The 26,252-nt window shown below is 44.8% G+C and overlaps 2 protein-coding genes across 2 annotated transcripts; one reads left to right on the top strand and one right to left on the bottom strand.

Moving 5' to 3' along the window:
• The first annotated feature begins 1,995 nt into the window (after positions 1–1,995).
• On the top strand, positions 1,996–16,084 carry LOC105357517 (scavenger receptor cysteine-rich type 1 protein M130-like). Its single transcript, XM_023965949.1, has 12 exons — positions 1,996–2,394; positions 4,088–4,387; positions 4,560–4,865; positions 5,692–5,991; positions 6,164–6,469; positions 8,031–8,330; positions 8,488–8,808; positions 13,139–13,483; positions 13,657–13,959; positions 14,041–14,325; positions 14,737–14,822; positions 14,888–16,084. The coding sequence occupies exons 2-12, from the start codon at positions 4,108–4,110 to the stop codon at positions 14,981–14,983; spliced, it is 2,928 nt and encodes a 975-aa protein (XP_023821717.1). The 5' UTR covers positions 1,996–2,394; positions 4,088–4,107; the 3' UTR covers positions 14,984–16,084.
• A 736-nt stretch (positions 16,085–16,820) lies between these two features.
• LOC110013490 (microtubule-associated tumor suppressor 1 homolog) lies at positions 16,821–18,729 on the bottom strand. Its single transcript, XM_020699794.2, has one exon. It carries the CDS (start codon positions 18,542–18,544, stop codon positions 17,552–17,554), a length of 993 nt encoding a protein of 330 aa, XP_020555453.1. The 5' UTR covers positions 18,545–18,729; the 3' UTR covers positions 16,821–17,551.
• Between the last annotated feature and the right edge of the window lie 7,523 nt (positions 18,730–26,252).

The following is a 26,252-nucleotide window of genomic DNA, read 5'->3' as shown; positions in this document are numbered from 1 at the left end:
GCCACGGACCCTTCTGCCTCCCCTCTTTCTTCGACCAACAGTAGTCAAATTTCCACCGACACCCTGTAGGTTAACAGCATCGGTGGCGGTCGTTGTTAACCCGGGCCTCGACCGATCCGGTATGTCTAAAGTGTTGTGGATGATTCGCATGGTTATTTTGGCAATTTTTACGCCGGATGCCCTTCCTGACGCAACCCTCTCTATTTATCCGGGCTTGGGACCGGCACAGAGGCAACTGGCTTGCAACCCCTGTGGCTAGATTCAGGGCTATTGAGCACCTTTATTATAAGTCATATATCAATATATATGACTTATAATAAAGGTGCTCAATAGCCCTGACCCTATTGTCCTGCAACGGTACGTTGGCAGCCGTCTCGCTGCATGTCTGCATTTAAGCACGAAGAGATCATTTCTTATTAAAATGCAGGAAAATAACGATCTTTTTCTAGAAATGTAGTTAATACAAAATGATTGACATACTCTGTCACATTTGAACGTTTATCAGAAGAGTTATTGAAGCAGGAAGTCCAAATCTGTGAAGACCTTTCTAACTTTACAAAATCCTCTGATTGCTGCACTCTGATTGGTTGACTCCGCCTCCTCTACTCCCCCCCCCCCGTTCCATTTTCAGACAAAGATCAGTTTTGACACAAGTTTCTCCAAAGGAATGTGTCAGAACTCAGAGCGCAGTTGTAGCGCACCTGTGATTTGCGCCAGAGGATTCACGCACAAGCAGAAGCACATTTGAGCAGTTGTAATCACAGATTTGAAGTTGTAACTCTAAATGAACACATGCAAATGGGAATTTGTCAGTTCACAGCAGAAGATTTTTACACACAGATGCAGATTTTTGGTGTGCAAGTTCTCACATTCTATATTACAAGTTCTCCGATCAAAATCTACAAGTGCGTTCTTTTTGTAGGATATTTATCTTCATAGGTTGTCCTACGATGGGAAAATTCTGTGATCTGCTGTGGTAAAAAAAGACATCCAGGAAATACAGCAACAAAAGTGACATATACCAAAAGACAAAGTGACCTTCAGTGTATTTACAGAAATAACATTGTAAATAAAAACAAAGAACGCCACTAAAATACAAAAGAAACAACCGTTAAGGAACAAAACCAACTGAAAACAACAACTGCAACAATAAGCAAACAAATACATGAGTGAATGAAAAAACCCGTGGGTTCATGGAGTGTCACTTAAACATGGTGTTGTACAGTCTGATGGCTGTGGGGAGGAAGGACCTTTGGCAGCTCCTTCTTGCACTGTGGGTGCAACAGTCTGGTGCTGAAGGAGCTGGTCAGCGCCTCTATACAGTTTGGTACAGGGGGTGGGAGGGGTTATCTATGATGGATGTTAGCTTAGCCAGCATCCTCCTGTCCGCCACCTCCTCCATGGACTCTAGTGTGCAGCCGAGGACAGAGCCTTCTTAACCAGTTTGTTCAGCCTCTTAATGTCTCTGCCTGAACTGCCCCCCACTCATAAAAGGTCCTTAACAGCTTTCTGCACACGCCGAACGACCTCAGTCTCCTCAGCAGGGGAAGACGACTCTGACCCCTCCTGTACAGAGCATCTGTGATATCGGACAAGTCCAGTCTGTTGTTCAGGTGAACACCCAGGTATTTAAAAGTGTCCACGACCTCAATGTCTGAACCTTGGATGTTCACTGGTGAGTGTGATGGTGAGGACCTCCTGAAGTCTAGGACCAGCTCTTTTGTCTTGCTGGTGTTAAGCAGAAGGTGGTTATTCTCACACTCGCCCACAAAGTTAGAGATGACCCCCCTGTACTCCTGCTGCCCCCCCCCCCCCAACCCCTGATACACAGCCCACAATGGCACTGTCATCTGAGAACTTCTGCAGGTGACAGTGGTGGGAGTTGTAGGTGAAGTACGATGTGCTCAGGGTGAACAGGAGAAGGGAGACCACAGTCCCTTTAGGTGCCCCCGTGCTGCAGACCACCACAACATTCGACACGCAGCCTCACAAACTGTGGCCTGTCTGTGAGGTAGTTGATGGTCCAAGCAGTGAGATGTTGGTCCACGTCTGCAACCTCCAGCTGATCTGCTCTTCATCTCTTTCCAGACTCGGTCAGGCTGGAGAACGGATCCAGTCGGTGTTCAGGCAGGCTGGAGGTGAAGTCCAACAACTTGTGGTCCTCCGTGTGTGAAGATGACTTTGACCTGCTGGATGCAGAGGTGGTCTGTAGGGAGCTGGGTTGTGGGGCTCCTTCAGTCCTCCAGGGGGCGCTCTATGGAGAAGCAGAAGCTCCGATATTGACCAGAGAGTTTCTCTGTGAAGGTCATGAGTCTGTTCTTCTGGACTGTGGAAGTTCATGGAGGAAAACAAAAGCCTGTCCACCTGACAAAGCTGTTGGACTCACCTGCTCAGGTAAAGCTGCCAGTTAGTGAATGTAGGCGTGTTTCTGTAACATGTTCAATCTCACTGGGAGCTGATGTATCAATAAGCACAGACGGGAACTTTTTGTGACATTAAGGCCACTATAGAAATGTCTAGAACACCTGTGCAGGTACATCAATCAGTAAAAGTTTGATTGAAAGTCATCTCAAGCTCTGTTTGCACCGGGCATGTGACCCATATTCACTCACTCGTCATTACCAAATCCAAGTCTCTGATTGGTCAAAGTTTGAGCTGGTTGCAACGTGCGTTCAAAGGTCGTGCGTTCTGTTCATGGAGCCTAAAAACGGTCATAGAAACTTGCATAGCTACGCGTGAATGTGAGAGTTTTAAACCAGAAGCCCGAAATGCAGGTTTACATTGACTTTTCATGGAAGTGGCTGCTTAACCCTTGTGCTATCCTAGGCACTTTAACATTGGGAGTTGGGTCATCTAGACCAGTGTTTTTCAACCAGTGTGCCACGGCACACTAGTGTGCCGTGGGAGATGGTCAAGTGTGCTGTGAGAAATTGCCCTCATTAACTGATTTAACAACATTTCCCATCTCCAGGATTTCAGCTCTCTGTTCATCCAAACAGGCCCTGATAAAACACTGAGTAGTTAGGAATATGAAAGATCATAAAATACTTTTTCTTTGCGTTTATTTTATTTTATTAAAGACATTTAGATAAGAATGACGTTACCACGATTCAGCTGCAGCTCCGGCTGTATTTTGGAAAAGTCCCTTTGCTTTAACTGTCTCCACCAATCATTCTTGGGGAGCTTAATCACATGTCATCAGTCTGACCAATCAGAAGTGGTTAAAGTCTTCACTTCCTTGTCCCGATTTAGCTTGTAAATTCCCTCAGTTCTAACAAAAATACCAGCTAAAGCTCGTCTTTAGCGGTGTAGCTTTCCACAGAGTCCAGTATCAGACCGTGGAACAAGTGAACCAAACAATGAAGCTCCGAAAAGCATCTCCGCCGGCCGTTTTATGCACTACATCTCCCATGATGCATTGGGTTGTGAGCACAAGGAGATCTGTTGTTAAACGTCTTGAAACCAACGAACACACTTCAAACTGTTTTTAAATCTTCTAACTTAACTTTTATTGAATCTTTTAGAAAAAAAACAGCTGCAGTTTCCAGCTTTTTCTGACACAATTATCTCAAAAATGCATGTGAGATTGTGGAGGGAGGGGCTGTAGATCAATACAGACCGAGTTTCTCCTTTTTTTTTAAATTTTTGGATGCTGGTGTGCCGCGGGATTTTTTTTTAGGTTAAAGTGTGCCGTGGCTCAGAAAAGGTTGAAAAACACTGATCTAGACCCACTAGACAGTGCTCTGAACCTTTTTTCTTCAATGATTTGTGATTTTCACTGGTGTCCATGGATTACATGAAATCTTTCCACCTTCATCCACCTTTGTCATAGTAGGAATAACATGTCAATGTAAGGGTGGGGTCATCTAAGATAGCACAAGGGTTAAACGTGTGTTACTGAGGCTAATGTTAACGGAGCTTTAGGGAAGTGGACGGGTGGAGGGAAGCTCCTTCCACTTTCACAAACCTGCAGTCTCTGCACTTCCTTGTGTGCTAGAAAGCATTTGCTACAGATTTAAGGTCAGATCTTGACCTGGTTTTGTTTCCATGATTCTCAAACAATCTTTGATTTCTTGGGTTCTTTCAGATCCTGCTACTGTGAGACTGATGGGATCGAGTCGTTGTTCTGGTGAACTCCAGGTGAAAAGCGGAAGAGAATGGAAAGCTGTTGATGCCTGGGAATTTCTAAGAACAGAGACAACATTTACAAATGTGTGCAAGAACCAGAAGTGTGGATCCCACGTTTCACTGACAACTAAACAACTTGCAAGAGAAAAGCCAGTTTTCCAGATTAGTTCTCTCTGTTTTCATACATTTCTACTAAATATTGAAGACTGTGCGTATGAAGATGCAATGAGCAGCCAGACGATGGAAATCACCTGCTTAGGTAACAAACCTTCTGATGCCGACTGTATGTACGTCTCACTGTCAGTTTGTGATGAGTCATTGAGTCGATCCTAAATCAATTTTTCGATAACCTGAGATGTTTGAGTCCAGAGAATTTAAATATTCATCATTGTGAACCGTTCTAAACTTGGTTTTCTCTTCTGGATCCACAGACTCTGTCAGGCTGGAGAACGGATCCAGTCGGTGTTCAGGCAGGCTGGAGGTGAAGTCCAACAACTCGTGGTCCTCCGTGTGTGAAGATGACTTTGACCTGCTGGATGCAGAGGTGGTCTGTAGGGAGCTGGGCTGTGGGGCTCCTTCAGTCCTCCAGGGGGCGCTCTATGGAGAAGCAGAAGCTCCGATATTGACCAGAGAGTTTCTCTGTGAAGGTCATGAGTCTGTTCTTCTGGACTGTGGAAGTTCATGGAGGAAAACAAAGGCCTGTCCACCTGACAAAGCTGTTGGACTCACCTGCTCAGGTACAGCTGCCAGTTAGTGAATGTAGGCGTGTTTCTGTAACATGTTCAATCTCACTGGGAGCTGATGTATCAAGAAGCACAGACGGGAACTTTTTGTGACATTTACGCCACTATAGAAATGTCTAAACACCTGTGCAGGTACATCAATCAGTAAAAGTTTGATTGAAAGTCATCTCAAGCTCTGTTTGCACCGGGCATGTGACCCATATTCACTCACTCGTCATTACCAAATCCAAGTCTCTGATTGGTCAAAGTTTGAGCTGGTTGCAACGTGCGTTCAAAGGTTGTGTTTTGTTCATGGAGCCTAAAAACGGTCATAGAAACTTGCATAGCTAAGCGTGAATGTGAGAGTTTTGAACCAGAAGCCTGAAATGCACGTTTACATTGACTTTTCATTGGAAGTGGCTGCTTAACCCTTGTGCTATCCTAGGCACTTTAACATTGGGAGTTGGGTCATCTAGACCCACTAGACAGTGCGCTGAACCTTTTTTCTTCAATGATTTGTGATTTTCACTGGTGTCCATGGATTACATGAAATCTTTCCACCTTCATCCACCTTTGTCATAGTAGGAATAACATGTCAATGTAAGGGTGGGGTCATCTAAGATAACACAAGGGTTAAACGTGTGTTACTGAGGCTAATGTTAACAGAGCTTTAGGGAAGTGGATGACTGGAGGGAAGCTCCTTCCACTTTCACAAACCTGCAGTCTCTGCACTTCCTTGTGTGCTAGCAAGACAGCATTTGCTACAGATTTAAGGTCAGATCTTGACCTGGTTTTGTTTCCATGATTCTCAAACAATCTTTGATTTCTTGGGTTCTTTCAGATCCTGCTTCTGTGAGACTGATGGGATCGAGTCGTTGTTCTGGTGAACTCCAGGTGAAAAGCGGAAGAGAATGGAGAGCTGTTGATGCCTGGGAATTTCTAAGAACAGAGACAACATTAGCATATGTGTGCAAGAACCAGAAGTGTGGATCCCACGTTTCACTGACAACTAAACAATTTCCAAGAGAAAAGCCAGTTTTCCAGATTAATTCTCTCTGTTTTCATAAATTTCCACTAAATATGGAGGAATGTGCGTGTGAAGATACAATGAGCAGCCAGACGATGGAAATCACCTGCTTAGGTAACAAACCTTCTGATGCCGACTGTATGTACGTCTCACTGTCAGTTTGTGATGAGTCATTGAGTCGATCCTAAATCAATTTTTCGATAACCTGAGATGTTTGAGTCCAGAGAATTTAAATATTCATCATTGTGAACCGTTCTAAACTTGGCCTTCTCTTCTGGATCCACAGACTCTGTCAGGCTGGAGAACGGATCCAGTCGGTGTTCAGGCAGGCTGGAGGTGAAGTCCAACAACTCGTGGTCCTCCGTGTGTGAAGATGACTTTGACCTGCTGGATGCAGAGGTGGTCTGTAGGGAGCTGGGCTGTGGGGCTCCTTCAGTCCTCCAGGGGGCGCTCTATGGAGAAGCAGAAGCTCCGATATTGACCAGAGAGTTTCTCTGTGAAGGTCATGAGTCTGTTCTTCTGGACTGTGGAAGTTCATGGAGGAAAACAAAAGCCTGTCCACCTGACAAAGCTGTTGGACTCACCTGCTCAGGTAAAGCTGCCAGTTAGTGAATGTAGGCGTGTTTCTGTAACATGTTCAATCTCACTGGGAGCTTATGTATCAATAATCACAGACGGGAACTTTTTGTTACATTTACACCTTTATAGAAATGTCTAAACACCTGTGCAGGTACATCAATCAGTAAAAGTTTGATTGACAGTCATCTCAAGCTCTGTTTGCACCGGGCATGTGACCCATATTCACTCACTCGTCATTACCAAATCCAAGTCTCTGATTGGTCAAAAATTGAGCTGGTTGCAACATGCGTTCAAAGGTTGCGCGTTTTGTTCTTAGAGCCTAAAAACGGTTATAGAAACTTGCATAGCTAAGCGTGAATGTGAGAGTTTTGAACCAGAAGCCCGAAATGCACGTTTACATTGACTTTTCATTGGAAGTGGTTGCTTAAACACGTGTTACTGAGGCAGATGTTAACGGAGCTTTAGGGAAGTGGATGAGTGGAGGGAAGCTCCTTTCATTGTCACAAACCTGCAGTTTCTGCACTTCCTTGTGTGCTAGCTGTTACGGGACAGGGGGGAGCACCCAGGCGCAGAGAGGAAGAGGCAGTTGTTCAAGGAAGGTAAGGGGCTTTAATAACTAAACAAACTGAAAACCACTGCAAAGCAGGAAGTCCAAAACTTGAAACACTAGAAACACTCGAAACAGGGGAAGAGCAGAATAACAAACTATGGACCAGCATAGGAGGAAGGGAAAGACAAGACTTAAATACATACAAGGCAACAAGACACAGGTGGAAACACTCAGGACAGATGGGGAAGGGTAACAATCGAAACAACAACAAAACAGGAAATACCACAAATAAAACAGGAAGTAACTCTAACCTATACAGAAAACCATGGAAACAAACAAAGAAACTGAAACCGTTACATTACCCCCCCCCCTCAAGGAACCGCACCGAGGTTCCATCTAAAGACAGGGAGGAAGGGGCCCGAAAGGTTAACGCAAGGGCCAACAGCAGTCCAGTGAGACGGGTCCGGAGGGCGGGCGGGAGGCCGCTCTGTCCGGCGAGTCGGGTCCGGAGGGCGGGCGGGAGGCCGCTCTGTCCGGCGAGGCTGGTCCGGAGGGCGGCTGGGAGGCCGCGCCATCCGGCATTGAGAGTCCGACCAGCAAACGGCTGGCGGCTCGGGCTCAGAGTCTGGAGCTGGCGGCTCGGAGTCCGCGTCTGGACCTGGAGGCTCGGGCTCAGGATGCGGAGCAGGGGCCTCGGGCTCAGGATGCGGAGCACAGGCCTCGGGCTCAGGATGCGGAGCAGGGGCCTCGGGCTCAGGATGCGGAGCACAGGCCTCGGGCTCAGGATGCAGAGCAGGGGCCTCGGGCTCAGGATGCGGAGCACAGGCCTCGGGCTCAGGATGCAGAGCAGGGGCCTCGGGCTCAGGGTGCGGAGCTCGGGGGGCTCGGGCCAGGCGTCTGTTGCAGGGGGCTCGGGCCAGGCATCACTAGCAAGACAGCATTTGCTACAGATTTAAGGTCAGATCTTGACCTGGTTTTGTTTCCATGATTCTCAAACAATCTTTGATTTCTTGGGTTCTTTCAGATCCTGCTACTGTGAGACTGATGGGATCGAGTCGTTGTTCTGGTGAACTCCAGGTGAAAAGCGGAAGAGAATGGAGAGCTGTTGATGCCTGGGAATTTCTAAGAACAGAGACAACATTAGCATTTGTGTGCAAGAACCAGAAGTGTGGACCCCACGTTTCACTGACAACTAAACAATTTCCAAGAGAAAAGCCAGTTTTCCAGATTAGTTCTCTCTGTTTTCATACATTTCTACTAAATATTGAAGACTGTGCGTATGAAGATGCAATGAGCAGCCAGACGATGGAAATCACCTCCTTAGGTAACAAACCTTCTGATGCCGACTGTATGTACGTCTCACTGTCAGTTTGTGATGAGTCATTGAGTCGATCCTAAATCAATTTTTCTATAACCTGAGATGTTTGAGTCCAGAGAATTTAAATATTCATCATTGTGAACCGTTCTAAACTTGGTTTTCTCTTCTGGATCCACAGACTCTGTCAGGCTGGAGAACGGATCCAGTCGGTGTTCAGGCAGGCTGGAGGTGAAGTCCAACAACTCGTGGTCCTCCGTGTGTGAAGATGACTTTGACCTGCTGGATGCAGAGGTGGTCTGTAGGGAGCTGGGCTGTGGGGCTCCTTCAGTCCTCCAGGGGGCGCTCTATGGAGAAGCAGAAGCTCCGATATTGACCAGAGAGTTTCTCTGTGAAGGTCATGAGTCTGTTCTTCTGGACTGTGGAAGTTCATGGAGGAAAACAAAGGCCTGTCCACCTGACAAAGCTGTTGGACTCACCTGCTCAGGTACAGCTGCCAGTTAGTGAATGTAGGCGTGTTTCTGTAACATGTTCAATCTCACTGGGAGCTGATGTATCAATAAGCACAGACGGGAACTTTTTGTGACATTTACGCCACTATAGAAATGTCTAGAACACCTGTGCAGGTACATCAATCAGTAAAAGTTTGATTGAAAGTCATCTCAAGCTCTGTTTGCACCGGGCATGTGACCCATATTCACTCACTCGTCATTCCCAAATCCAAGTCTCTGATTGGTCAAAGTTTGAGCTGGTTGCAACGTGCGTTCAAAGGTTGCGCGTTCTGTTCATGGAGCCTAAAAACGGTGTGACGGTGTAGAACCGTCAGCCGCCGCTGCAGGCGCACACACATGCACACAGGTGCGCACACACACGTGCGCATTAACACGCACGCACGGACCCGGAAACACATCATTTACATCAACTCACCCTTTTCGTTCCGTCCCTATCCCTCTGCAGGTAGCCCTGAGTGCACGCTGGGTTGCCGACTCACCATCCCCATGCATACATTAACACGAAGCACACACAACGCCAACATTAGCGTCTGTTTGTTTACCCGGAAGTAACCCGGTAACCCGGAAGTGGTCATGGACCCCCCGGGTCATGTGACGCATCGGTCACTCTTTGTATTTATTTTTATTGATGATTATTGTTATTTCTCTGTACACGACACAGAATGTTTCTTTGAATGGAACTGTTTATTTCTGTATATTTATTTATGTTCTTGAACAATGTAAACACTTCTCCCTATTTTTCCTTGGGACTGATGGAGAGCAACGCCCAGGAGGAGGGGCTTACCATTTAAAACAGAACCAGTTACAGCTGTCAGTGTGGGAGTCTGAGAGGAGAATTTGGAGTGTTGGATTGGAGAAGTCTATGTTGGTTAACCTTTGTGGAGCAATTTGTGTGCTCTATTCTTGCATTAAAACAAGAATACTTTCACCTTGGCGCCTCTGCCCAATCATTCCCTGGTGGGACCCACGACAAACGGTCAGAGAAACTTGCATAGCTACGCGTGAATGTGAGAGTTTTGAACCAGAAGCCTGAAATGCACGTTTACATTGACTTTTCATTGGAAGTGGCTGCTCATTGGAAGTGGCTGCTTAAACACGTGTTACTGAGGCCGATGTTAACGGAGCTTTAGGGAAGTTGACGCCCCTTTTCTGGTGTAAAGGTACCTAGAGAGCATAACATAAAAGTTACAGTTTTTGCCTGTTTTAAATGAATAACAAAACACCACAAGACTGTCCCAAAACCAATATAACAAATGTATTTACAAATGAATGACAACCAACAAGAACTTAAAGTAAAGCAAAAAGACTTCAGGGTGAACCAAGGCCAAAATAACCAACAAAACCCATTCAATTGAAATCTGTTTTCTTACCTTTACTAAAAGAAAAGGGAAAACAAAGACAAACACTAACCTGTCTGGACTAACATGAACAGCAGAAAAGGATTACTAAAGAAAAATGCCAGTTCCCCCCTACAGCTTCACTTAACACTAGAACGTCTGTAGAGCAGCCATTTGGCTTTTCTACCTGCAATGGCCAGGGGACAGCCAAGTAGCTGGATTAGTTCAAATTTGCATGCCAAAAGAGCAGCCATTAGGCTGCTCTTTTGGCATGTACAAAGGACAATCCAAGTGGCTGCGAAAGTTTTTCCTGATTTCCCCTCACTTCCGTTACTTTTAGTAATAGGTCACCACAGTTTGGTTTTTCTTTTTTGGCTGAGATGTATTGTTCATGCACAAAAGACACGTCTTTACAGACACAATACTGACAGAAATCATGTGGTAGAAGTGATATCATCAACACACTACATTGTCTGCACATGCTTACTGCCACACAATCTCCTTTCTGCATTTGCCACAGGTATACTTGTAGCAATCAACAAAGTACCCTGCCATGATGACCATTCATCTGGCACATTGCCCTTTGTCCTTTGCCAGGTGTGGGAACGTGTTAATAAACAGGGTTTTCCTTTTTTGCCTTCTCAGCTCCCGCATGTGTCTGTGCGAGCTTTTTTACTGATTCTGGAAGCTCCCGGCGGATCTTGCCTGGGTTGAAAGATTTGATGCAGTTGGCAACGAAAGACCTCCAAACATTGGAGATTGCAGGAAACCTGTCAGTCCCAACTCGTTCCATGCGCGTGTCCTTGTCATCAAAGCATGATGTCTTTAAAGTGGTTTCTGACCATAATTTTGGAGATCAGTGGATTTCCCATTTTCGACAACCATCTTGCGTTTTGCACTTATGGAAGTTTTATTCCCCCCCCTTCACAAGGAGGATGGCAATGAATCCAATAAGTTCAGGGAGGGCCATGAACCAGTTGTCGTATTCTGTCTGACATCCGTTCTGAACAGTACAGTCCAGTCCAGAATATTCCATAGCATGTCCAGAGTGAAGACACACAGGAAACTCTGTAAGAGAGTTGACACCGTGCTTCTGACCAAAGCAGTTGGCTTTTCCTCAGCAGTGTAACATTTAATTGGGCTGTGATGGAGAGGCCTCCCAACCCTGTTCTTCATGCCGCATTGTGCCATCTTTTGCCTTTTCTGTTGGCGCAGTGTGTGTCTCCAGTCGTCCTCACTTTTCTGGCAGTGAAATCTCTTCATATGTGATCAGATTTCTGACATCTGAGCAATGAAAACCTTCAGCAATGTAAAGATATATGTTATTTCACCTGTTTATTTTGAATTTTAATGTTTTCAGCTGAATTCTACTTGAAACTATAAATTCCAAAATATGTCAAATAGGCCTCCTTTACCTCCCCAGTCCAATAAAACATGCTGCTAAATTAAATGACTCTAAATTTCCCAGGTGTGTTTGTGAGTGTGCCTGGTTATTTATCTATGTGGCCCTGCAATGGACTGGTGACCCATCCAGGGTGTACCCCTCCCCAATCAAGGTGCAGGACTAAGGAGACTTGTAAAGTTAGTGTTGGCCTGCTGTCCGGCCTTCGCAGATTCGGATGGTTCTGGACGTCCAAAAATCAAATGTGCAATTGGGAAACGAAAAGACACACAAGAGTCTGGATGCGTTTTCAAACCTTTTGCAAAAGGGGAGAGGTGGACAAACACAACCTTTTAGGCTTTGTGGCTGTCCGCTCTCTCTGTACTCAAGGCAAAACGGCTTTTTTTATTATTCAGTAAGGAAGATGAAAACATACAAAATACGTCATTAGTCTGGTGTGCTTTTGTCTAGTCTGCATTGTAGATGTTGTGGCTCCATAAACACTCCAGTACAGAAAGAAAACAGAGACCAATAGTCAAAAACAGGCCTGCTGGTGACCTCATCACATATTACTGCTACTGAGGGCAGGAATCAAGCATATTTCTGCAATACAATATACATGCATATATAGAATCCAGTAAATGCATAATAACAAGAACATAGAAAATATAATAGAACCCCTGTAATGCATGATGAAAAGATAATAAAAAATAATACGGAACCCCTGTTCACCTCCACATTAGAAAGGTCTTCATAAAGACCTGATGGGGGACGGCTGTTTGACCTCCGGGTCACAGTCCTCCAGCTGTCCCCGACTTACCCTCTTCCTTATTAGCCACTTATAAGGGTGATGTTTATTTTTAAGAATTTTTTTAAAATTTAAATATGGATCATTTTGGTCAAAAATACTGAAAGTATTTTTGGAACTATTGAGCACCTTTATTATGAATCATAACTCTTAAAATTTGAAAAAAATAAATAAATATAATAAAGATGGAATTTCTTACAAAATATTAATTACAGCATGAATATGCAGACAAATCTTCATTACCAGCTCATATAAATGTAGACATGTATTCACTTTTTAAGGAAATTGATTTTTGTCAAGGTTAAAGTGTGCCTTGGCTTAGAAAAGGTTGAAAAACACTGTGCTAGATAGCGGTACAGGAAGACACTCCTGCCTTCAGCCATTAGACTTCACAATTCATCTGGCAGACATGGATGTACATATGATTTTTGAGAGTTTTTGACTATGTTTTTCGCCTGTTTTTTTTTCTTTCCTTCGTTGTATATTTTGCGTCTTGTAATTATCTCTTATCTTATTCTGCGGTGCTGCTACTACTACTAACTTTCCCTTCAGGGCATAAATAAAGTTGATATTGAATCTTGAATACACAAGGACAACAAAGTCCCACAAAAAATACACAAAACAGAAGAAACAGAAGAAAAAAAAACAAAATACAGCTGCAGCCGTAACACGGAGGGAAGCTCCTTCCACTTTCCCAAACCAGCAGTTTCTGCACTTCCTTGTGTGCTAGCAAGACAACATTTGCTACAGATTTAAGGTCAGATCTTGACCTGGTTTTGTTTCCATGTTTCTCAAACAATCTTTGATTTTTTGGGTTCTTTCAGATCCTGCTACTGTGAGACTGATGGGATCGAGTCGTTGCTCTGGTGAAGTCCAAGTGAAAATCGGAAGAGAATGGAGAGCTGTTGATGCCTGGGAATTTTCAAGAACAGAGCCAACATTAGCAAATGTGTGCAAGAAGCTGAAGTGTGGATCCCACGTTTCATCAACAACTAAGCAAGTTCCAAAAGAAAAGCTAGTTTTCCAGATTAGTTCTCTCTGCCTTCATACATTTCCACTAAATATGGAGGAATGTGCGTATAGAGATACAATGAGCAGCCAGACGATGGAAATCATCTGCTTAGGTAACAAACCTTCTGATGCCGACTGTATGTACGTCTCACTGTCAGTTTGTGATGAGTCATTGAGTTGATCTTAAGTTATTTTTTTTAGTAACCTGAGATGTTTGAGTCCAGAGAATTTAAATATTCATCATTGTGAACCGTTCTAAACTTGGTCTTCTCTTCTGGATCCACAGACTCTGTCAGGCTGGAGAACGGATCCAGTCGGTGTTCAGGCAGGCTGGAGGTGAAGTCCAACAACTCGTGGTCCTCCGTGTGTGAAGATGACTTTGACCTGCTGGATGCAGAGGTGGTCTGTAGGGAGCTGGGCTGTGGGGCTCCTTCAGTCCTCCAGGGGGCGCCGTATGCAGAATCAGAGGCTCCAAAGTGGAACAAAGAGTTTTCCTGTGAAGGTCACGAGTCTGCTCTCCTGGACTGCAACCACGCCAGACTAGAGAGAAGCTGCTTAGCGGAGAAAGTTGTTGACCTCACCTGTTCAGGTGGAGGAGGAGCCACAGCTTTAAAACTGGTGACACGTGTGATCATTTATCAATAACGTATCTGTTTGTGCCTACATGAAGGAATCATCCGCTTAGAGGGAGACGTCAGTCACTGTGCTGGAACACTGGAGATGTTTTACGGTGGAGAATGGGGACCAGTAGCTGATTCTAACTGGAGCCGGGACTCCGCCTCTGCAGTGTGCGCTCAGCTGGGTTGTGGTTCTGCTCTGTCTTCTAGAAGCAAAGACAACTTTCTAAACAGATCTGTGTGGTGGATCCAGCCTCCGTGTGGCCTATCACTGGAAGGCTGTAATATTATGCAGTGGGTTGATCACAGCGAATTTACTCTTGAAATATTATGTTCAGGTAAAACCAAACACCAATGTCATTATTTTACTGGTCGTGTCCCATTTTGCTGCAACACTCTGTAATTTTAGAATTTACTGATCCAGATCAGCACCAAGTGTGTCAGGAAAGAGGAAAACCAGCGAGGTAGACCTTCAGAAAAAAGATTGACTGGGCCTAAGAACTTTATTTTGATAGTAAATAGGAAGTTGTGGGTACAGATACCAACAAATTCTCCTTTTTTCATTTAGTTTAACAGAACACTATGATCACTCCAGACAACCAGGTTTTATTTGATATGCCTTTTTTTATTGGTTGCACACAGTCCATTAGGAGATTAATAAAAACATTAGGATTATTTTTCCAAGAAAAAGTTCAAATTTCTGAAGACTCAAATATCCAATATGACTCAGCAGAAATCCTCTGTTTCAGTCTCTGTTGTCGGTTTGATGATCCGTTGGTGTGTCGTCTCGGTGGGTTTGATGGCGATGATCCTCGTCACCTGCTTCTACGCCACGGTACTGAACACACAAATACAGGACCAGAAGTTTTTTTAAAGTGACGGTGAATTGTTGTCTTTTAGACCGGCAGAAAACCAGACGGAGAACACGAGAGGAACCGAGACGATCCTGATGGTTCTGGATCTGGAGGCTGCACAGAGGAGATGACTGCAGTGTAAAGGAAAGAATGAACAGCTGAAAAACTCTGCATTAGATTTCAAGATGTTCCATAAACGTCAATATCAATATTAACGTTTTACCCCAAACAATATTAAAGATAAAACTAACGAAAAAGTAGCTTGTGTAAAGAAAAAGTGATTGTCATTCTTGCTCATGTAATCCTAATTTTGGACAAAGAGAATGAGGTGACCGTTAGATGCAGATGTTGTACAAAAGCTGTGAAGTAAAAAGCGCTTTCATCCACCAGATGTTGACATAGACCAATAACTGTTTACTGACGGCGGCGTCTGAATTGGGGAAAATGGCGGCATCATTTTGCTGGAGGCGGTAGATGGCTGTTTTCTATGGGTGACATCACACTGGCTCAGTCCAGTTCACTCGTACAGCCAATGGCCGTTCATCTTTGTTTTAGGGTGTCCAGTGTGCACAGATGCTCACTGGATTGGCTAATATAGACCACACTGCACTGCTTTGAACTATTTGTCATCAGAAAAAAAAAAGAAACTTTATTTCATCCTAGTTTTCATCATCATAACACAGTGGACTAATTAATAGTCTTTGTAAAAGTTCATATTGTTGCTATTGAAGAAAAAAAGAAGTAGTGAGTTGTGGGTCCATATTGCGTTACAATCCACTGGTTTTTCCTGCACTATATAGTTTTTAGTGGTAGAGAATAGTGACACAATCCGGTCACGGCCTAAAATAACCTTTATTGGCCCCGCAATCGCTTAATCAACTAGCTTTTATAGAATATTCAGAATTTACTTACATTGAATATTTGCAGAAGTTACCAAGGAAAAGCAGGACTCAGCAAACTGAAATACATATCTGGCAAACATGAGGACCAATCAATCATGCCGATCACACCAGATGTGTCCTGGCCTGGTTCAACAACAACCACCTGACCTGCAGGGTAGAAATTGGACGACTGATGGTGGAAGAAGGAGAGGAGGAAGAATTGATTGTAGACAGATAGAAGGAAAGGCAGGAGTGAAGGACTTGGAGGAGGAAAAAGATGAGTGACAGCAAAGCCGTGGATGTAGAGAGCGTAGCCAGACAGCACAGAATGTTGGTGTGGGGTAGACTCTGGTGGTGAGGATGATGAAGAGGAGGAACAGTTGAAAAAGGACGACACCAAACTCGATTCACGCGTCAGGGGCGTCCTGTTTCCTAGTGAGGGTGCCCTATGATAACTCTAAAAGTGGATCATGAATTCAGTGATCTATTGAGAGGGCCTTTATGTCTTCAGCGTGCACACGCATGACCTCTGGAGCTCAGGAATCATCAGATGGTGGTCCTTTCTGGAACAGAAGAGGTTGAAGCATTTTTCAACTGGAGCTCAATCTTTGGTTTGACATGAAGACGTTTCCAGGAACAGCAGCTGCCTCCTCATATCTGAAACTTAAGGGAAAAAGTGTCAGGTTGGTACAATCATAATACAAACCAATGCAAGCAACTGAGTTAAAAATTAATACATTTACATGAAATACATTTAATATTGCTATACTCATCAATGCCTAAACAATTCTTTATCAACATAAATTAATCTTTAAAACTTTATAATCATCTTTTTGGAAGACTATTTACTTTGATGTTTCATGTCAAAGAATTTTCAAGGACACTGCAGGGAGTTGAACCCCGTCTAGCTGAGGCCAGAGTTCCATCTACCAGTGCCTTTTGCTTTTTTGACTGAACATGGAAGCTAAGAAAAACCTGGACTCCAACCAGCATATATACCCTCTCCATTTCTATGGGCTTGGGACCATCACAGAAAGTACACAGCTCTGTGACTCTCTGAGGCTGGATTATATATATGTTTTTTTTTCCTTTTTTTAATTTTAATTTTATTATTACAGACTAACACATAACTAGTTATTGTACATTATATACATTTGCATAAATACATGGAAATAAAATATAATACACTTTTAATGAATGACTGGAAGTAAACATGTACATTTTTGTTAAAAGCTTCAATTTAACCACAAAAAAAATGTTCTTAAAATCTTTTTCAATGTTTTCCTGGATATTACCAGTGTCTTGTGTCATTACATTTAGGAATCTTGATTTTCACTTTTTTGTGTGTGTGGGGGGAAACTAGAGCACCCAGAGAAAACCCCACGCATGCATGGAAAGAACACGCCAATTTAACCATGCAGCCCGTTTTTTCACTTAAAAAACCAAAAAACAAAAGTTGAACTCAATCACTGCACACACTCCCACTAGCTTCTAAACCCTGACCAATCATGATATACATCTTTTCTATTTTTGGTTGGGGGGAAACTAGAGCACCCAGAGAAAACCCCACGCATGCATGGAAAGAACACGCCAATTTAACCATGCAGCCCGTTTTTTCACTTAAAAAACCAAAAAACAAAAGTTGAACTCAATCACTGCACACACTCCCACTAGCTTCTAAACCCTGACCAATCATGATATACATCTTTTCTATTTTTGGTTGTGGGGGGAAAACTGGAGCACCCAGAGAAAAACCCACGCATGCATGGAAAGAACATGCAAACCTTACCATGCAGCCCCTTTTTATAAGACTAGGTTGATCTTTTTTTTTAATTTTGTGCAGTCGCTTGCTTGACTTTTTTAGAGCAAAACAATCTGCGCCAAAATTTGGTGAAGGAAAACCTCTTGACCTTCTTTCCTTTCTTTGGTTCCTCTTCTTCTACCTCAACCTGTTCTTCTGTGGTTTCTCCCTCTTTGGTGATGCATTCCTGATTCCCAGAGTCAGTCTGTACAGAGACTGTTTTCTTCTCCTCAGCATCAGAGTCAGTCTGCACAGAGACTGTTTTCTTCTCTTTGTTTGCCTTCATTTCTTCCAACTCCCTTTTTGCATCTTCTGCTTCTTTTTCTCTGAGTTTGTTCAATTCAAGGAGAGCCTTTTTCTCCTCCTCATGTTTCTTCAGTTGCTCTTTCAGCTCAGTGATAGTGGATTCATGCTGAGCAGAGACCTCCAGTTTCTTGTTTAGGTCAGCATTTTCTCTCTCCAAATCTCCAATTTCATCAACCAGAACTTGATTTTCTGCCTTTAGTTCCTCATTTTCCTCTTGAAACTCCTGATATTTTCTTTCAAAGTCTTCAAAGGCTTTGTTGGTGTCTGGTTTGGGTCCTTTGCCTCCCTTTGCAGCCTTCTGCTCTTTGAAATATTTAAGCTGCTGTTTCAGCTTTTTGATGCAAGCTTCATTTTTGTCATTGATGTCCATTTGTTGGATCAATACGGCCTTGCACTCTTCCAGCTCCCAGACCATGTCAAGGTTGGCCTGTTTCAGGGTCAACTGTTCTTCAGTCGTCTGATCTTTCTCTTCTTTTAAGTTGTTGAATTTCTGTCTCAACTCTTTGGTGTCAGTTGGAACAGCAAGTTCTTCTAGTTCTTTCTTCAATTGAGCATTTTCATGCTCAAGAGCTTCCACCTTGGTAGAAAGAGCCTGGCCTTTTTTGTCCTGGATGAGGTTTTCATGGGCCTTTTTCAGCGTGTTGAGTTCCTCCAGAACTTGACTGAGTTTTGGGCTTGGATTGTTGCGCCTGTTTGCCTTAGTTACACTGGGCATTTTTACCACTTGTTAGGTGTAAAATAACAGAAATGACAGTTTCCAGAAAGTTTCAGAAACAAAAGCTTTTTGTCTCTGCAAAGAATGTCCTCCAAGTGTCCAAGTTTCCAAAGTACTCTTTCTAGAGCAATAACCTTAGATCTCTTCAACCACAGCGAATGTTTTGACTAGAAATCTGAGATGTATATGTGGGCTAGAGTGGCAGTCTACAATATGTCACATTATGTCATGTGATGTCATGTGATGTCATATGATGTCATGATGACAAACTCACATCAGGTGCTCTGACATCATCATTACATAAGGGCATTGATGTCACGTGAGATCTATGACATCACTAAACCCTGATTTTATTCCCTTTATCTTTAGAATTGTATACCTTTTATCTCTTGTTGTTTTTTTCTATTTTTTAATTAATTAGTAACTAACAAAGCACCAACATCAGGTTGGTATAGTCATCATGACATCATAAAGCAGTTGGTGACATCAATGGGTCTTGACTGGGCTTTTTGTCACGTTGCCTAGCAACATGACTAAGGCATCATCAAAGGGCCTTTGTCATGTTGCTAGGCAACAGAGCTCTTTTCTTGGTACAGAATAGGATTGATGCAACCACTTACACAATGTATCAGCTCTCTCCAGCGGTTTAAAGAATGATAAAAAGACAATGTTTAAAATTAATTTTAAACAAATATGCAATGAAAAACTTAAGAACAGACAAAAAATGTAAATTAAAAAAACATACATTTAAAGATAAATACAGATAGGGCATATAGACATTTATGCTCTTGAGCACCTCCTGAGGTCACCAGCAGCTTCCTTTCCGGGTTGTTCCTCCTGAGTATTCTTAGGAAGTGGAGACGCTGGGCCTTCCCCAGCGCCGCTGTGGATTGCTGTGGATCGTATAAACGCAATGTTTACTTTTTCTGAACAAATCTTATCAAGTTGGAATTTGGAGCAAGTTTAACTCGGCCAGATCTTCCTCTGAAGGATCAGCCGTACTGCATAAAATATTCATATTTCTGACAATTTCCTTTTGCTTTATTTTTCTATTTTTGCCAATTTCACCGGCTATATGTCTGCTTTTGAAAGTAAACCACTCCCACTTCCCATTGTTTGTCATTTCCATTCCCTTGACTTTCAAACATAGAGATTTGATCTCCTTGGTAAATATATCTTTTAGTAAAGGTTTATCGTTAAATTTCCAGGTGTTGTGAGATGGGTGTGTATTTTTGCAGTTTTAGGGAAAGGTTAATTAGACAATGGTCAGTAAGTGGAGACGGTTCTATTACACAGTTTTCTACATCTGCAGATATCGGTTGAGAAATAAGCCAATTGATATGGTGCCGCTGTCAGACTCCTCCCCCTCTCCCCTCCACTTGGCTGCTTCTCCATCCCAGCTGCTGCCACTTACTTCATCACCTCTTCTGCCTTCATAAGGAGCCTCCTGATCACCAGTCTTCGCCAGTCCGTTGCCCCTGATGGTGCATAGTTGGTCCTCTCGTCTCGTTCATGGTGTTCTGTCTCGTTAAGCCCTTGGCTAATTTCTGTCTCTGCTTATCTCCAGGGATCCATTGTCACAAGTGGTCGCCTGCATCAACCTCTGTCTGGAACCTTCCCCCCGTTCGCTCCTGCTGGTCCCACCTCGAGCCTCTGCCGTCTTCTGCCATCTCTTGGACCCCCTCCGACGCCAACTCCTTCCGACTGCCTGCAGAAAGATCCAGCAGTGACGCCACTCGAGTACGATCTTCACTCTCTGGGAACCCTAGATCCTGCCCATGGTTTTCTGTCTGTTCACTATTAAAACCTCTTACCTGCCACGCTCGTCCTCCTCTGTGTTTCTTCCGGGTTCCAGCGTCTGGGTCGAAAAGTGTTCTGTAGCCATGACAGAACGGACTGGCCAACATCCCGACCCAGCTGACCCGGAAGGACTCAGATTTGCCGTGTCCCAGCAAGGCGTGATGCTCGGTCGCCAGGCGGACGCCCTTTGGCAAATGGCCGCAGCCCAACAAGAACTTTTCCAACGTCTCGACGGTATGACTCAAACCTTACTCGAATTAACTAGACAGACTACCCATGCCTCGGCTCCCACAGCTCAAGCTCCCAGTGATCTTACCGCTTCCGGTTCCGGATCTCCTTCCGCTCCGGAAAACTTCCGACTCCAGCCGGAACCTTTCTTCGGGGATGTGGAAGCCTGCGGAGGATTTTTATTACAGTGCCAACTGATATGTCAACAAGCCCCCCGTTACTACCAAACAGATCACAGTAAGATAACTCTCGTTGTAAACTCTCTTCGCAATAAAGCACTCCAGTGGGCCCAAGCCTTTCTCTCCGCCAATCGTATTAGTCACTTACGACCGTTTTATCAGCGAGTTCCGTTTGATTTTTGATCAACCCTGCAGACAGGAAGAAGCTACCCGGCGTCTCCTCGCCCTTAAACAACGGAATCGCCCAGTTAGTGATCATGTGGTCGATTTTCGTATCCTAGCGGTGGAAGCAGGATGGCCCGACGTGGCCTTAAAAGGGGTTTTCTACCAATCCCTGAATGAGCAGATCAAAGATCACCTCTGCTCACAACCCGAAGCGCGCTCCTTCGAGGAATTGATTGCCGCGGCGCTCCGTTCGGATCTCAGACTTCGGGAGCGTCAAAGAGAGCGCAACCATCCTCATCCTCGCCCCATCACCAAGCCACCCAGTGCACCACCCGCAGATCACGGTTTTTGCTCTGAAACGCCTATTTCCATTAAGTGTCCGGAGGAGCCCATGGAGATTGGCCATTCGAGGTTATCTGAAGAAGAACGCCGCAAAAGGCGCAATGAAGGAGCGTGCTTCTACTGCGGAGCTAAAGGCCATTTGGTTTCCTCATGCCCTATTCGTTTAAACTCCCGAGCCCCTCGTTAAACGACAGGCCCCGAGGGGAACAGCTCTCCAAAGATTTTGGTAAAGAGTTTCTACTAATTCCTGTCAAGTTATGCTATGATCTTCTTGTCCACGATTCCAATGCTCTCATAGATTCTGGAGCTGAACAAAGCCTTATCGATCATCGGCTTGTTAATTCTTTGTCTATACCCACAGAACCTCTGGACACCCCTATTGAAGCCTCTGGTCTGGGTGGCCAACACCTCGCGCGCATCATCCACCGCACTAAACCCATCCTACTCGTCGTATCAGGTAATCATAGGGAGTCCATTAGTTTCCTCGTCACTCAGTCTGCCCACTTTTCCATAGTGCTGGGGTTTTCCTGGCTCAAGTTACATAACCCTCATTTTAACTGGTCTCTGGGGTTAATCAATCAATGGAGCCCCTATTGCCTCGCTAACTGTTTACCCCCAGCAGGTGGAGGATGCTAGTCCGGTCGATCTTTCTGCTATTCCGCCGTGCTATCATGACTTAAAGATCGTTTTTAGTAAATCCAAAGCTAGTGCTCTGCCCCCGCATAGACCCTATGATTGTGCCATAACTCTCCTGCCGGGCACCCCTGTATCCAAGGGCCGACTATTCAATCTATCGGGCCCCCAACCAGCTGCCATGGAGCAGTACGTCCAGGAGGCCCTCTCTCTAAGTCACATACGACCATCCTCCTCCCCCGTTGGAGCAGGGTTTTTTTTTGTGGAGAAAAAGGATAAAACACTCAGGCCATGCATTGACTACCGCGAACTCAACCAGATCACGATTAAAGATAAGTATTCCTTGCCAATGATTTCTTCCATGTTTGACTCCGTTCAGAAGGCCCGCATCTTCACAAAATTAGATCTACGCAACGCCTATCATCTGGTCCGTATCAAAGAGGGCGATGAATGGAAGACTGCCTTTAACACCCCCCTAGGGCATTATGAATATTTGGTTATGCCTTTTGGCCTAACCAACGCCCCGGCAGTCTTCCAAAGGTTAGTTAATGACGTCCTCCGCGATTTCCTTAATCGCTTTGTATTCGTCTACTTAGACGACATCCTCATTTATTCCAACGACCAAGCCCAACATGAACACCACGTGCGCCTCGTACTCGAAAGACTATTAGAGAACCAGCTTTATGTGAAGGTCGAAAAATGCGAGTTCCACGTGACCACTGTCCAGTTCTTGGGGTACATCGTCGAGGCAGGTTGCATCCGACCCGACCCATCCAAAATTGAAGCCGTTGCTAATTGGGAGCCACCTGACAACCGTAAGAAGCTCCAACAATTCCTGGGGTTTGCAAACTTCTACAGACGTTTTATAAGGAACTATAGCAGTATCGCCTCCCCTCTCACACGGCTTACTTCTACTAATCGTCCCTACCTCTGGTCTACGGAAGCTCAACAGGCCTTTGACACCTTAAAGAGACTGTTTGTTTCTGCTCCCATCCTCATCCAACCTGATCCCTCTCGGCAATTTGTGGTGGAAGTGGATGCGTCGGACTCAGGAGTGGGCACCGTTCTATCCCAGAAAGAAGCCGCCACTGGCAAGTTGAAACCCTGTGCTTTTTTCTCACGGAAGTTGTCACCTGCTGAACAAAATTATGATGTGGGGAACCGGGAGCTTTTGGCCATCAAGCTGGCGCTAGATGAGTGGGGTCACTGGTTGGAGGGGGCCGAGCAGCCATTCATAGTATGGACCGACCACAAGAACCTGGCTTATCTCCGTTCTGCCAAGAGACTGAATTCCAGGCAAGCTCGATGGTGTTTATTTTTTGATCGCTTCCAATTTACTATCACCTACAGACCCGGATCTCGTAATGTCAAGCCCGACGCCCTGTGGCCTACGCTTCTCGTACGTTAAGCCCATCTGAGAAGAAATATTCCCAGATATAAAAAGAAGCATTGGGACTGGTTTATGGTGTGAAGAAATTTCACCAGTATTTGTGGGGCCGCCACTTTACACTGGTGACTGATCATCGCCCCCTGGTGACGCTGTTCGGTGAACATAAAGGTCTACCAACTTTGGCAGCTGCACGCATCCAACTATGGGCAATCATCCTCTCTGCTTATGACTACCACATTGTTTATCGCAAGTCAAAAGAGCATAGCAATGCAGATGGTCTTTCCCGGGTTCCCTTACCAGAAACTAGTGATTATGGAACAGCAGGAACCTCAGCGCTAATTCACTCACTGTTGTAAGAGCATCTCCAAGAGGCACCACTTAGTGCACAAGTGACACTAAGTGGTCACTTGTCTGTACAGACGCAACAGTTGCTAATGAAGTTGGTGACAGTTCGGCTGCATTTGGCACAGCTTTGACACAAGTCCTCGTGAGACTTCGACTGAGTCAGAAAACGTCTGACAACACGTACAGACAAGTGACCGTGAATTGTCACGAGTCTACAAGTACGTGATGGAAGGTTGGCATGGGAAACAGGAAGAACACCTAAATGCATTCAGCATGAGGAAAAATGAACTTTCAACAGAACAAGGTACAAGGGTTGTCATACCTGCCAAGCTGAGGGGGAGAGTCCTAAAAGAAATCCATTTAGGACATCAAGGCATCGTCAAGACAAAAGCCTTAGCCCATAAATATGTATGGTGGCCCGGTCTTGATTTGGATGTAGAGCGTCTTTGCAGAGAATGTGAGACATGCCACCTGAACAAAGCAACACCCCCCCCCCAAGTTCCCCTACATCCATGGGAGTTTCCTGGAGAACCATGGAAAAGACTGCACATAGACTTTGCTGGACCTTTCCTGAGTGCCATGTTCATGATAGTGGTCGATGCACACACAAAGTGATTGGAAGTATATCGCATGTCACAAATCACCACCCAGGCTACCATCACAAGACTAAGGAGATTGTTTTCTTCTTTTGGACTGCCACAGCAAATTGTGACTGACAACGCAACTACATTCACATCAGCAGAGTTCAAAACTTTTGTGAAAATGAATGGGATTCATCAAACTACAAGTGCACCAGGACACCCAGCATCAAATGGTCTGGCGGAGCGATACGTCCAGACATTTAAAGCCGGAATGAAGAGACTGGCTCACACCCATCTGTGCATTGATGATAAGATTTCCTTGTTTTTGTTGCAGTACAGATCCACTCCTCACTGCACCACGGGACAGTCCCCTGCTGATCTGTTTCTTCGCAGACACATTCGTACCAGGCTGGATTTTCTTCAGCCGTGCACCAAGGAGCGGGTGAGGAAGAGACAATATCACCAGAAAGACTGCCATGATTACAGTGCTGCAGATCGTTCGTTTGCAGTGGAAGATGCAGTGTATCTGCGTAGCACTGTGAGTGGGGGTCACAATTGGATTCCTGGTATGGTGGTGCGACAGACTGGTCCAGTTTCCTACAAAGTCCGAGAGCGGGATTCTGGCACAGTTCACAGACGGCATGGAGATCAGCTACGAGAGCGAGCTGTACCTGCGGCAGACCAAGTCGTCTCGACAGAAGAAGTGGAGACGAGCTGTGGAAGTTCCCCACAAAAGGGAGATTTTCCTAACCAGTCACCTGAGCCAGTGGTTTTGAGACGCTCACAACGTGAAATAAAGCGTCCCCTTAGATTTCAAACTTGATATTAAAATAGTTCTTTTTGAGATTAAAGACTTTAGGACAGATTGTAAGAAACCTGTTTCGTCTATTTTGCAGAAATTAATGTTGTTAAGGTATCCCAGTTAAAATGGGAGGTAATGTGGCATATTGACTAGTTATTGTTCATCACACCAAAGTCTGATTTTATTGTAAGGCCGTGAATGTTACACTGTTAAGGATAAGCACGCGCTGCATCCTGGTTGTAAAAGAGTTGTAACAATGGCCAACCTAAAGTAACGTCTCATCATTGAAGACACTACACCTACTTTCTTGGGTAATCAAAAAGAAAATCCATATAAAATAGCAGGGGGGTACTTAGCTCGAAGGGGGGCGGGTCACAACCACACCCCACTGCGTTCCAACCCCGCTATCCCCTCTGAACTCTGTCTGGCTCTCGGCTCAGCTGCTCCTCCGGTGCTAGTCAGCGCTCATCTATCCTCACGGCAGGGCGTCTCCTTCAAGATGTCTTCCGGCGCCACTTCACCCGGAGATGCTTCACTCGGAGCGTATTTCTTCCGCTGTCTGCCCCGCACTGCTCCGGTGGCTCCTCTCGTTCACACAATCAACAATTGGAAGAAGCACCCCCACCATCTTCTCACTTCAAAACTGCTCCTCTTGCATTCCTGCTGATCCTTAAATCCAGTCTCTTATCAGCACGCCCCCAGCACACACATCTAATTCTAGCAGCATGAGCTGCTGCCTTCAGGGACCCTCCGGATTTCACGAAGATAAAAACAGTTTACTCTGTTACACGTGTGCACACTGAAGACATAAAGGCCCTCTCAATAGATCACTGAATTCATGATCCACCATGGAAAGTGAAGGAGAGAGGAAACTCGTGGCATATTTTTCAGAGGCGGCGTTGGAGGTCTGAAACACAAACACAAAACTGCCTTGCTGAGCACACATACCAGCGAAGAAGATAGACGCCGAGTTGCATCTACACAGCCGTGAAGAAATAATGACGGACATTCTAAAATATCCCCGAACCAAGCACCAGTTGGAGCAACCTGTGCTTGAAATATTCATGTTTTCTTTGTATGATTCTGACAAGCGCGTAAATACTTGCTCTCTTCTTTTGAGGGAAAAGCGAGTTTAAGAAGCATAAAGTTGCGCAGCGCCACCTTGTGTACAGGAGTATTTCTGTTTACATTAAGCGCCATCTAATGTCAGGGAATGAAATTGCATGTTCGCTCGACTCAATGT

Source organism: Oryzias latipes, chromosome 18, assembly GCF_002234675.1.
Source record: "Oryzias latipes chromosome 18, ASM223467v1".
NCBI lineage: Eukaryota > Metazoa > Chordata > Actinopteri > Beloniformes > Adrianichthyidae > Oryzias > Oryzias latipes.
This window is presented reverse-complemented; position numbering and strand designations above follow the sequence as displayed.